At 44.1% G+C, this 13913-nt stretch overlaps 1 protein-coding gene across 3 annotated transcripts in view; it reads left to right on the top strand.

The window, feature by feature from the left end:
* abcg8 (ATP-binding cassette, sub-family G (WHITE), member 8) overlaps positions 1-13913 on the top strand; it is an 80250-nt gene that overhangs the window by 61373 nt on the left and 4964 nt on the right. For 2 of the 3 annotated variants that reach the window (XM_038813586.1, XM_038813567.1), the window contains exons 10-13: positions 7200-7276; positions 9472-9739; positions 11858-11956; positions 13429-13556. In XM_038813586.1, coding sequence (XP_038669514.1) covers positions 7200-7276; positions 9472-9739; positions 11858-11956; positions 13429-13556 — 572 coding nt within the window. The remainder of the gene's footprint in view (positions 1-7199; positions 7277-9471; positions 9740-11857; positions 11957-13428; positions 13557-13913) is intronic. The other variant, XM_038813576.1, reaches the window with a different exon arrangement.

Raw genomic sequence — 13913 nt, 5'->3', positions numbered from 1 at the left:
CTCCGCCCCCCCCCCCCCCGCTCCCCTCCGTCCGCCGTCCGCCCCCCTCCGTCCGCCCCCCTCCGTCCACCGCTCTTGGGCCCGCCCCCCCCACCTCGGGCCCGCCCCCCCGCCTCGGGCCCGCCCCCCCGCCTCGCCCCCCCCCCCCCCCCCCCCCCCGAAGGGCGCCGAAGCTCAGCTTGCCCGGGGCGCCAGCAACCCTAGGGCCGGCGCTGCCTAACCTGCGCATCTTTGGACTGTGGGAGGAAACGCACACAGACACGGGAGAACGTGCAGACTCCGCACAGTCACCTGAGGCTGTAATTGAACCCGGGACCCCGGAGCTTTAAGGCAGCAGCACTAACCGCTGTGTCATTGTACCGCCCCTATTGGTCCCTAACTGTATCTCCCCGGCCATATCCCAGAGTCTGGCCAAGGATCATAACACATTATGAAATGGAGGATCATCTAACTTCCCTACAATGTCAATAGACATAAAGGATTGGATTGGATTGGATTTGTTTATTGTCACATGTACCGAGGTACAGTGAAAAGTATTTTTCTGCAAGCAGCTCAACAGATCATTAAGTACATGAAAAGAAAAGAAAATACATAATAGGGCAACACAAGGTACACAATGTAACTACGTAAGCACTGGCATCGGATGAAGCATACAGGGGTGTAATGTTAGTGAGATCAGTCCATAAGAGGGTTGTTTAGGAGTGTGGTAACAGCAGGGAAGAAGCTGTTTTTGAGTCTGTTTGTGCGTGTTCTCAGACTTCTGTATCTCCTGCCCGATGGAAGAAGTTGGAAGAGTGAGTAAGCCAGGTGGGAGGGCTCTTTGATTATGCTGCCCGCTTTCCCCAGGCAGCGGGAGATGTAGATGGAGTCAATGGATGGGAGGCAGGATCGTGTGATGGACTGGGCTGTGTTCACGACTCTCTGAAGTTTCTTGTGGTCCTGGGCCGAGCAGTTGCCATACCAGGCTGTGATGCAGCCAGATAGGATGCTTTCGATGGTGCATCTGTAAAAGTTGGTAATCTGTGGACATGCCAAATTTCCTTAGTTTCCTGAGAAAGTATAGGCGCTGTTGTGCTTTCTTGGTGGTAGCGTCAACATGGGTGGACCAGGACAGATCTTTGGTGATGTGTACCCCTAGGAATTTGAAACTGCGAACCATCTCCACCTCGGCCCCGTTGATGCTGACAGGGGTATGTAAAGTACTTTGCTTCCTGAAGTCAATGACCAGCTCTTTAGTTTTACTGGCATTGAGGGAGAGATTGTTTTAGCTGCACCACTCCTCTAGGTTCTCTATCTCCCTCCTGTATTCTGACTCGCCGTTATTCGAGATCCGACTCACTATGGTCGTATCGTCAGCAAACTTGTAGATGGAGTTGGAACCAAATTTTGCCACACAGTCGTGTGTATACAGGGAGTAGAGTTGGCGGCTAAGTACGCAGCCTTGCGGGGCCCCGGTATTGAGGACTATTGTGGAGGAAGGAAGTCAAAACTCTGTACATCTGGCTTTATTTTCTTCGCTATTTTTTTAATGGACTTTCTGCTGAGCCAGAAAAAGGCTACTACAAGTCACATGACCACAGGGCTGCCCCTTTGTCCTGGAAGCTAACAACAGGCACTATAAGAACAAAAGAAACCTTTCCTCATCATTGTGGAATCTCACACCAAATTGTAAGGACATTATAATTATGAAACCAGGGTCCCTGCAGATTAAAAATAGTTATTCCTGAAGAGTTGCTCGTCTCACACCTGGGACTGTCCAGGTGCATTTTAAAGGGGAGATCATTGAGTGGACAATAGATGTAATTTGCATCTTGATAAACTTACCCCTCTAGTGGAGTCAGGGGGAGCCTGCCTAGCCACTGCCTTCCCGACACAAGGATCTCAAGATGGAAAGTAACTTTTAAAAGCTAATGGCTGGAACATTATCAGTCCTGATATTTAAACCAGACCCAGGGACTAAATAAAGAACATAGAACAAAGGAAAGTACAGCACAGGAACAGGCCCTTCGACCCTCTAAGCCTGCGCCGACCATGCTGCCCGTCTAAACTAAAATCTTCTATACTTCCGGGGTCCGTATCCCTCTCTTCCCATCCTATTCATGTGTTTGTCCAGATGCCCCTTAAACGTCACTATCGTCCCTGCATCCACCACCTCCTCCAGCAGCGAGTTCCAGGCACCCACTACCCTCTGTGTAAAAACCTTGCCTCGTACATTACTTCTAAACGGTGCCCCTCGCACCTTAAACCTATGCCCCCTAGTAATTGACCCCTCTACCCTGGGAAAAAGTCTCTCATTATCCACTCTGTCTATGCCCCTCATTTTTAATTCCACTTGTAATTATTTGTGGTGAAAGATGGCCACGTAATTTAAGTGACCATTTTGAAACCTCTATATTTTTTTGAGAACTGAGAAACTCTTAGTCGCTGATTTAACACCAACCGGAAAGAACACCATTAGATCTCCTGGCTGACCAAACAGCCAGCCACCATCTCTCAACTCCTAAAAACCTGTTTGATTTTAAAAGTCTCTTAGTATTTCCTGCCGATGGTCTAAAAACAGAAATCCCATCATGCTTCATTGTTATTCATTTCAAGGATTTTCGTGTGTTGTCTCTAACCAGGAGTTATTTGGACTGAATACTGCTGTGGTGATATGCATCACTGTAAGTACACAAGGGCTTAATGTAAATACACTTAGACTAGCTAGACACTAGAGGGAGCACCAGAGACATGACACATAGACATTCAACCAATAGGTCAGTAAGATAGGACACAACCAATGGGCATTCACGGCACACACAGAGGTGACACTACCACAGGAGGGCACTACACCAACCCATATAAAAGGACACAGCACACATGATCTTCCTCTTTCCAGTGGAGACTCTCAGTGTGGACACAGGGTTGATTTGAAGCACATCACACTCACCAACTGGATTGTAGCAGACTGGTTCGTCAGTCTGAGTAGCTATAGCAGGATTAACAGGAGAGTCGAATCCAAGTAGGAGAATTGTTAATAGTTTAATAAACGTGTTAAAGCTATCTCCAAGTCTGAACCTTCCTTTGTCAGAGTGCACATCAAGGAAGCAGCTTATGCTACGTCAAGAGCATAACAAAACATGGTACCCAGGAGTGACCTATTTAAATCCATATAGTTACAACTCAGCAAACAGTGATAACCAGCAACAGCAGCCAGGCAAGATGATGTTCAAGATTCTGGTTCCACAGCAGCTCAGGTGCCAAGGCAATCTCAGTGAAAACTGGCGTTGGTTCAGGCAGAGATTCGAGATCTACCTGGTAGCGTCTGACTTAGATGGTGTGGCGGATGCAGAGAAAATAAAGCATCTACTTACCATCACGGGTCCAGAAGCAGCTAAAATCTTCCAGACCTTCAAGTACTCAAAGGGGCAAAACAAGAGCGATTTCCAGGCAGTCCTGGACAAATTCCAAGAATTATGTGAGGAACAAACAAAAACAAATAGTAAAAGAGACACCAAAACTCACCATGAGGCGAAGGTAGGCTTTCCATTGCAGAAATCTGCAGTTTTGATTGGTGGCCATCTTGGAAAAGGAGCCGTACATGCGCAGTTGAGAAAAAGGCCCCAAGTAAAGGAACAGCGATCTGCACATGCCCAGTCACTTCCTATGACCTACGTCACACACGTCTTGACGTCAGAGGCCCTGGACCACGCCCACTTAAAGGGGAAATGTCCCAAAACATGGAGAAAAATAATTTAAAGCCGTAAAACCCAATTCTTTCACCTGGAACGACAGCACAATGCCTGAAATTCAAGCAGTAGCTGAAAGTAACCTCCGCAGAACCCTGCAACAAGCAGTTAGCACTGCCCAAAGAGATGATACAGTCCTTGAAGACTATGACTCAGACCTTGAATTCTTCTTTGGACATCGCGAGCCCAATGCTAGCTCTGACACAAAACGTGATGATATGGTCTTGGAAGACAATGACTCAGACGAAGATTTCACCTTGGGAGGTGGCTACCCCAGTACCAAATCCGAACCGCAACTAGACGTGTTGTACATTGAAGACCCCAACGACGAGTTCTTCGGATTGGGGAATCTTCAGCCCAGCATACATGACATCCCGACTCGTGAGTGCAGGATTATGTTGCGGCCTGACACCAAGAGACAAAGAGCGGTACAAGCCCACAGAGAGCGGCCTGCTGCCACACAGAGAGTGGTCCATGCACCACAAAGGGTCCCAGCCTCCACACAGAGAGTGGTCCACACACCACAAAGGGTCCCAGCCTCCACACAGAAAGCGATGAAAGACTCCACAGTGAGACAACTGCACGTCTCCACACAGAAAGTGACTCCAGGGACACAAGCCTCTGCATCGAGCTCGTGGACAGACTCCACGATAGAAGAACTGCAAGACTCCAGAGTGCAATCCTTGCATGAACAAGAAGTGACTCGAGTGACGCAAGCCTCCACAGCGACCTCGTGGACTGCCCCCACGATAGAAGGAATGCAAGACTCCAGAGCGCTGTCCTTGCATGGACAAGACCATAAGGGTGTAGCAACCTCCTCTGAGCAACCAGCAGCAGACAATGCAAGTCTGCCACGCTCAAGTGAACAACAGGAAGACTATGACAGTCTACCACGCTCCAGTGAACAGCAAGAAGACTATGGCAGTCTACCACGCTCCAGTGAACAGCAAGAAGACTATGACAGTCTACCACGCTCCAGTGAACAGCAAGAAGACTATGACAGTCTAACATGCTCCAGTGAACAAGAAGAAGACTCTGACAGTCTACCCAGCTCAAGTGAATGACAAGCAGACACTGAGGCTCTACCCACTGTATGTGAGACAAGTGGCGACGGCATCCCACTTCCCATACAAGATGTGCAACGTGACAGATCTCAGCTAGTGTGTACAGAGGCACTTGACAAGCACAGTGAGACTACTGGTGACTCCGGTGACACCACGTTACTTCAGACCTCATTCGCCCGAGCCTCTCCACAAGCAAATGCATTCCTGAATGTTTTGACTCCGGACGGGGAGCATCAAGAGACGTCAGACGATTTAAGTGAACCTGAAATGACTCCGGACGGGAAGCATCAAGAAACCTCAGCTGACACAGGTAAACCAGAAAGGGCTCCAGACGGGGAGCATCGACAAGCCAAAACTGACTCAGGTGAAACAGGCCAGACTCCAGACGGGGAGAATCGACGAGCCAAAGCTGACTCAAGTAAGCCAGACATGACTCCAGATGGGGAGCGCCGTGAACTCAGTGACGGCACGCTCAAGGAAACAGAAGATGCCACAAAGCACGCTGACACGAGTAACTGTGTGAAGGACGCATATTATCCACAGAGTGTGGTCCTTGAGCGCAGCAAACATGACAACACCAACCAACACAACAACAACATCAAAAACAACATCCAGAAGCGTACCAAAGGCAACAACGTCGACAACAAGCGCGACAAAATCGACACCAATGGAACTACAACAGGTACGACATGGTACAACTCTGCCCATGAGGGACACTGTTACTGCTCAGCTGGGTACAATGACATGCCATGGCAGGACGGCACAGATTGCATACATCGCTACCACAAGCATCAAAAGAAAAAAAGACTCCAAATCAGACAACAAAGTGATTTGACCACTTCTTGGTTCCTTACGCACAGGGACACTGATGGCGTTCACAAGGACATGCCACCATCAACATTACCAACTCACCAACCCAACAAGAAAGACACTCGACCACAATAATTAATGAATTTTGGACTCATGCATATGATTTGGACCTATTGTTTAATGATCACTGTTATCATAACTTGTACATAGCATCACTTACCTACCTGTTTTTGTTCAATTTTTTTTAACACTCTACCGAAAATATGTAACACGTAAAAAAGGGGGATGTGGTGATATGCATCACTGTAAGTACACAAGGGGTTAATGTAAATACACTTAGACTAGCTAGACACTAGAGGGAGCACCAGAGACATGACACATAGACATTCAGCCAATAGGTCAGTAAGATAGGACACGACCAATGTGCATTCACGACACACAGAGGTGACACTACCACAGGAGGGCATTACACCAACCCATATAAAAGGACACAGCACACATGATCTTCCACTTTCCAGTGGAGACTCTCAGTGTGTACACAGGGTTGATTTGAAACACATCACACCCACCACCTGGATTGTAGCAGACTGGTTCGTCAGTCTGAGTAGCTATAGCAGGATTAACAGGAGAGTCAAATCCAAGTAGGAGAATTGTTAACAGTTTAATAAATGTGCTAAAGCTATCTCCAAGTCTGAACCTTCCTTTATCGGAGTACACATCAAGGAAGCAGCTTATGCTACATCAAGAGCATAACAAAACAACTGCCATGAATGGAACAATTTCTGGAATCTGCACGTTCTCCCTGTGTCTGTGTGGGTTTCCTCCAGTTGCTCCGGTTTCCTCCCACAAGTCCTGAAAGACATGCTGTTAGGTGAATTGGACATTCTGAATTCTACTGTTTACCTGAACAGGCGCCGGAGTGTGGTGACTAGGGGTTTTGTCACAGTAATTTCATTGCGGTGTTAATGTTAATGCTACTTGTGACAATAATTATGATTATTTTTTTAAAAGGGGGACACATTCTGCCTGTGTCTGCGTGGGTCTCACCCCCGCAACCCAAAAAAGATGCGCAGGGTAGGTGAATTGGCCACGCTAAATTGCCCCTTAATTGGGAAAAAAAAATTGGATTCTCAAAATTCATTTTCTTAAATGTTAACAAATGTGATTAGGCCAAGTGGCTCATATTCTGAATGGTGCAGACACAATGGGACAAGTATCCTCTTTCTGGCTATAGACTAAACTTTCTAAATCTGAGGCACTATCTCGTCTCTGAGGTGGCATAAAAGAGTCCCTGGTACAAAATCAAAGAAGAGCACAAAGTTCACCTTGGTGCTGTGACCAACATTTATCCTTCACCAAACATTAGTGAAAGTAGATTATCTGTCGTTAATGTGGAACCTAGTTGTGCTTTTCCTACAATACAACAGTGAGTACAATTCAAAGGTCCTAAATTGGCTGTAAAGTGCTTTGGTCCTCCCTGGGTTATGAAAGGTGGTTGGTAATATTTTTTCTTTCTTTTGAAGAGAGTACTGGTATACAGTCAAGACCTCTCAGGTTGTTAACTTCTTTTGAACTGAACACGATGATCTTCCCCTAGGTCATTCAGAAAGGGCGATGCTGTACCACGAGTTAGAGGATGGGATGTATTCTATTACTCCTTATTTTTTTGCTAAGGTAATTTTATTTTTCGCTTTGCTGACAGTGAAGAAGTAGAAATACAATAAATCTCAGAGTGAAAGAAATCTACATTAAAATTATGAAAATAAAATATTTTAAAGAAATAACGCCACCTCTGTGAAAGGTTTGGTTTATACAAGAGAGTCATATTTAATGTAAATATTTTTATGAGTGTGTTCTTAATGCCAATTTTAATGTTATTTTTGTATCTTCACACTCTTGCTTTGGAGGCCAGGTTGAAATTGTGAAAAGATTCACAGGATGATTAACAGTCTTAACAGGCTACAACATGAATGCCATAACTATTTTTTAGCAGATCTTAGCCCTATATGGTGGGAGGGTTTTTTGGATTCATACAAGAGGAGGGAGGGGCAGCCCCACCCACAAGGTATGAGTATTCCATTGACCATTAACCCAGAATTCAAAGCTCGAGCTTTGATCTCTACTCGCTGGGAATGTCTGGAGCAGGGTTCAATTCCCGCGCCTTCTGGGTCAAAGATGGGACTGTTACCATTGAACCGAAAATCCATTCCGGTATTATGGATGGTACCTATGCTTGCAAGGTGACTAAGGGAATCCCCAGCCTTCCCGTTCACTTATATCCTGTAACAAAGTGTTCCATGTGCAAGACATCTCAACAATTGAAACTTTTCACTTCTTTTACTTTGCTTAAGCAATAAGGCCCATAGGAGACAAGCCATTGAACCACTAAAGGTTGCAGCATAGTAAGAGGCCATTCATTTCATAATGCCTGTGCTGGCTCTTTGCTAAGGCAAACCAAGACTAATCTCATCACCAAGCTTTTGATTGCTGCAAATGGGGCTGACAGCCTTGATTCAATGGTAGCATTTGCCTTTGAGTAAGAAAGTTCTGGTTCATGTCCTATTCCAGAGACTGTGGCAGATACTTTAAGCTGACACTGCACTGCAGTACTAAGGCAGTGATACACTGGCAGAGGTGCTGTTTCAGATGAGATGTTGAATGGCCGTCCTCTCAGGTATATGTGAAAGATCCGAGAACACAATTTGTAAAAGGACAAGGAAGTTCTGCCAGTTCTGCTCAAATGTTTATCTTACAACGAACATTGAGAGACAGAAGATGTGGTCATTTATTTCAGTGCTGTTTGCAGAATCTTCTTGTATGTAAACTGGTTGTTGTGTTTCTTAGATTACAACAGTAACTTCACTTCAAAAGTTTACAGTTGGTTGTAAAACACTTTGAGATGTCCTGAGATTGTTCAACCTGAGGGTAGGGTACTCTTTCCAAGAGCCGGTGCAGACTCGATGGGCTGAATGGCCTCCTTCTGCACTGTAAATTGTATGATCTAAATTCTATGATCTATGATGTTCTTTCCTGAGGCCCCATTGAGTGAGATAGCTAACATCCCTCCTCACAGCAACTTCATATTGCATCACCCCTGTAGTAGTAGCCAATAAACTGGCTGCTGGTTGCCCCGTTACCTTCCTGCAGATTCTAAACTGAACCTTAGGTTTGCTTCCCTTTGTTCTTTTCGTCCATTGCTCATCAGCCTATGCAAAGGCTGATAATGGGTTGAGATGCCTTATGAGGCTCTCACTGTTCCCAGAGATTTTGTCACCTTATTCTAACATTCCCCGTTAAACTTCACTGAGATGCAATCTTGTGCTTCCCCGCATTGTTCACGCATCTGAATCTGCGGAAAAACTCCTAAAAACAAATCATTCTTTTGAGTTTGTCTAAAATTCACCAGTAACCATTCAGATGTGGACACTGTGCACCAGGGGCTGTTTAGCTCACTGGGCTAAATCACTGGCTTTGAAAGCAGACTAAGGCAAGCCAGCAGCATGGTTTGATTCCCATAACAGCCTCCCCGAACAGGCGCTGGAATGTGGCGACTAGGGGCTTTTCACAGTAACTTCATTTGAAGCCTACTCGTGACAATAAACGATTTTCATTTAAAAATAGATAGTGGTATAACGGAGAGCGTTATAAAAAGCGAGGTAGATTTTCCAGTTAAGCTGTCTCGCCAAGTTTTCCATTAATCTTACGCCAGGGCACAACACCACACAGAAGTGCTGGGCAGTATTTCCAAGGAGACCAAAAACAAGCTGCCACATATCAAAATGTCAAAATGTGATGGGCAATATTCACTACACTTAATTTGTAATCTCAATTTGTTAATAACCAGTTGACATTTTCTTTCTACCCCACAGCTTTTGGGGGAACTCCCAGAACACTGTGCTTTTGTAATAATCTATGGTGTGCCAATCTACTGGATAGCAGCTCTCAAGCCGGCAGCCAGTCCCTTCCTCCTGAACTTTCTGCTAGTGTGGCTGGTGGTTTATTGCAGCAGAGTAATGGCGCTGTGGGTCTCAGCATTACTACCAACACTGCAGTTATCTTCTTTAATAGGAAATGTCTTTTTTACAATGTTCTACTTAACAGGAGGCTTTGTTATTAGTCTAAAAAATATGTGGACAGGTAAGCATGTTTAAATTCAGTTTTTAATGCTATGTGAGTGATTTCTTATGTGAGTGTGGTATTATAACTCTTAATATGAGCACAGGTTCCTGCATGATGCACCTCACAATTTTCCATTAGATATATTCTGACCTTCACTCAATAAACTCCAATATGTCGATCCATTATATTTCGCTTACTTACGGCAGCACGGTGGCGCAGTGGTTAGCACTGCTGCCTCATGGTGCCGGGGTCCCAGGTTCGATCCCGGCCCTGGGTCACTGTCCGTGTGGAGTTTGCACATTCTCCCCGTGTCTGTTTGGGTTTCACCCCCACAACCCAAAGATGTGTAGGCTAGGTGGATTGGTCACGCTGAATTGCCGCTTAATTGAAAAAAAAAATAATTGGGTGCTCCAAATGTATTTTAAAAAAAAGAAATGTACAAAAGAATAGAAAATTACACATACTTTGCAGATTGATGAGTGTGAAAGAGAAAGGCAGATCCGTTTTAGGTGAGATCCTTCAAATAAACTTGTCTTCTTGTTCCGAGGTAAACAGCAAGTTGTCCATTTTCTATTTTTATTTGAAATTTTTCTTTTTTAGAGCTCATTTTACTAAGGTCAGCATTGAAGAAGTTTTTTATTTAACGCTCTTAAGGATAGAGTAATGGAACCTTTTTTTTAGCCCTCAGGAGGATAAAGAAAACACAAAATTAAGTTTGCCTCAGCATAACAATAAAGCTATATTCCTCTTGTTCAAATCTTGAAAATGATTGAACCCTTTTTCTCCAGTGATGGCTTCACATTTTATCAAGTGACTTTTCTCATTTTCCACAATTGTGACAGACTCTGCAAGATGACACTTGCGGAGATAAAAATTTGTTTTTCTGCCGTGGATTTTTCTTTGTCAGTGAGAGAATACTTCAATCATGCTTTACCTATAATAAAAAATTGCTTCATTCCAGGAATTGACTGCATATTACCATTTGATAAGCTTGCCACAATTATGTTACAATTGTCAGTCTTTCAATCAGGATGTCATCAGATATCAACTACATAAAGAGTATTCTACCAATTGATATTCAGTATGATTTCACAGGTTCCTGCTGGCAAAGGCCAGAGAAATGAGTGAAAACTCAATTATACTGTCTTCACCTATAGAATGCTTTGTAAGCAACGACTTCAAGACACCACAATACAGTCCAAACCTCTGACAATCTTGATAAGATTACTGATGGTAGTCACTGCCAAGTGACACCGGATCGGATTTATACACAAAAGTTCCATATCAGAGGTTGTGCCGGAGGACAGGCAGACAGCTAATGGTGTCCTGGTGTACAAAAAGGGAAATTGAACAAAACCTCGGAATTAGAGGCCTACCAGTCAGCTTGATATCTGTGATAGGAAGGAGTCTGGAACCCATTATAAAAGAAGTGATGCAAGAGTATCGAAAGACGGAAAATACAATGCATCATTGTGTAGATTCTGAAAGACTATATAATGATTAACTGACCAGATAGAATTATTTGAAGAAGTAACAGAAAGAGCAGACAAGGATAATGCAATAGATGTCACATATGTCGATTATCAAAAGGCCTTTCACAAGGTCGCTTCATGACACAGGTTAGGGCATGTTGAGTGTGGGGACAAAAAGCTGAATGGAAAGGAAATTGCTTTTTAAAAAACGGAGTAGGTATAAAGGCTAGTTATTCAGATTGGATCAAATTAGAAAGTGACAATCCACAAGGATCAGTGCCAAGACAATTGTTATTCATAATTTATATTATAGACTCATAGAATTTACAGTGCAGAAGGAGGCCATTCGGCCCATCGAGTCTGCACCAGCCCTTGGAAAGAGTACCCCACTTACTCCCATGCCCTCACCCTATCCCAGTAATCCCACCTACCCTTTTGGACACTAATGGGCAATTTATCACGGCCAATCCACCTAACCTGCACATTTTTGGACTGTGGGAGGGAACCCATGCAAACATGGGGAGAAAGTGCAAACTCCACACAGTCACCCAAGGGCGGAAATGAACCCGGGTCCCTGGAGCTGTGAAGCAGCAGTGCTAACCACTGTGCCCCTTGGATTTAGTGGTTTGGATTTTGGAATAACTAGTCTTGTCACATTTTACAGATGATACTGAACCAGAGAGCATAACTAACAGTGATGGAAAATGCAATATGTACAAGAAGACATTAGAAAACCTGCAGACTGGGCAATTAAGTAGTCCAGGTAACTTTGAACATAGAAAATGTGAGATAGTGCACTTTGGTAGGGATATTGAAACATCACCTGCAGCAAGAAACTGAATGGAATAGAAAAGCCAAGGAAATCTCAGGATACAGGTGAACAAATCATTAAAAGCAGCACTGCAGGCGAGCAAAGCAATTAAAATTGCTGACAAATCCCTGACATTTATTTCTCAGGGTTTAAAATTCAGAAGTCGTGAAGTTATGTTAAACTTATATAGGATCTTGGGCAGGGTCTGCCCTCGTCTTCATACTATTAAAAGTACATACAAGCATTAGAGAATGTTCCCCCCAAAAAAAGGTTTTGACAGATGGTACCAGAAATGAGAAATCAAAGCCACTGGGAAAGATTGAATAGGTTTGGGCTTTTCTCTTTAGAATAGAGAAGACTGAGAGAGGCCCATGATAGATTGTTTCAAAATTATGAATGAGTTGGACAGGGTGGGTGTGGGGAAAACGTTTCCACTTTTGGGAGAATCCAAAACTAGGGATGATTTACGGGAAAATTCAATAAAGAGAATTTCCGTGGCTAGAATTTTTAATGACAAAGGGGCAGTAAGGGTAGCAGGCACTCTTTGCGAATAGTATGTTAGTGTCCTACCACCACCAGGAAACAGAGAATTTTCAAAGCAAGGGCTGGGTGGGAGAAGTCAGGAACCCACTTGCCTCTAATCTATAGCCTGTTCAGCTCCTTGAGAAGCTTGTTAATGGCCCAGAAAGAGCCGGAAGGTGTGGTGATTTTTATATCGCAAACCCGACCAGTCAGATGCATGTTTTTGCAGAGCTGTTGGATTCAGTGTGCGGAACATGCAAGTCTAAAAGGAAACTAAATGAATACACCAGAGAAGAAGCAATAGACAGATATGCAGAAAGGCTGAGATGAGGTAGATGGAATAGGAGATTCATTTGGAGTATGAACACCAGCATTGACCATTGTGCCAAATGGCCTGATTCTGTGATGTATATTTTACAATTCTTTGTTTAAGTACCTGCTAAAATGCTAAGTTTATAATAGTTTGCAACCGGCAAGATAGATTTCTTATACTTGTGTAATACAGTATGTGTATGTGATGTCAATAATTTATTGAGTTGTTACATAGATGTCTGTGCCCCAACTTCTCTTTTACCCGGTGGAAAAATGTTGAAACTTAACGAATGAGATTGTTTTTGAAACAGCAGCACATGTCAAAAATATTGCCCTGGCCCATTGCTGGTTTACACAACTAGATGAGTGTCCGAACTTCCACAAGTTCAAGGATTGTTCACATGGAACAACCAGTTTGTACATTTTGACTTTGTAAATGTTATTTTATATGTTACAAACAAAAAAGGCCTTGCTGCAACTTTTTAAGATCTCAGTTTGGGTTGAACAAGCGGAAGGATGACGAGGGAAGGAAGAAAGAAAAAGATCTTGAATTAGAAAATTAACTCCTTTGTTTGTTTGTTTAATCACAGTCGCTTCCTGGTTTTCCAAAATATCCTTCCTCCGATGGGGTTTTGAAGGCCTGATACAGGTTCAATTCACAGGACATCCTTACTCTGTTATGATAGGGAATGTTACCATTCCGGTCAAGGGCACAGATGTAAGTAAGACCAATGCTGAAATCATTTTGAGACAAGCAAAACTATTGCTAATTATAATGAGGAATACAGGGCGCCATTTAACCGGAAAAAAAATCTATGTCCGGTTTTGGGCGCGGCAGCTACAGCTCCGAAACCATCTCGCAATTTAAAGGCACTTTGCCGGGTTTTTTGGCATCGGGGAGTTTCTCTCTGCCAAGGCTGCACTTAGTCATTTCCTGCTGGCGAGCTTAGCTCCTCGCAGATCGGGGTGACATTTTATCTGGCTTACCTGTATCTTTCACCACCCCCTCCCTTTCAGCTGTCCCCTTCCGACTCCCCTTCTCCCATCCAACATCAGGGAGTCCCCCAGGAACGCA

Source organism: Scyliorhinus canicula, chromosome 1, assembly GCF_902713615.1.
Source record: "Scyliorhinus canicula chromosome 1, sScyCan1.1, whole genome shotgun sequence".
Classification (NCBI taxonomy): Eukaryota; Metazoa; Chordata; class Chondrichthyes; order Carcharhiniformes; family Scyliorhinidae; genus Scyliorhinus; species Scyliorhinus canicula.
Note: the sequence above shows the minus strand (reverse complement) of the source record. Positions and strands in the feature narration are given on the sequence as shown.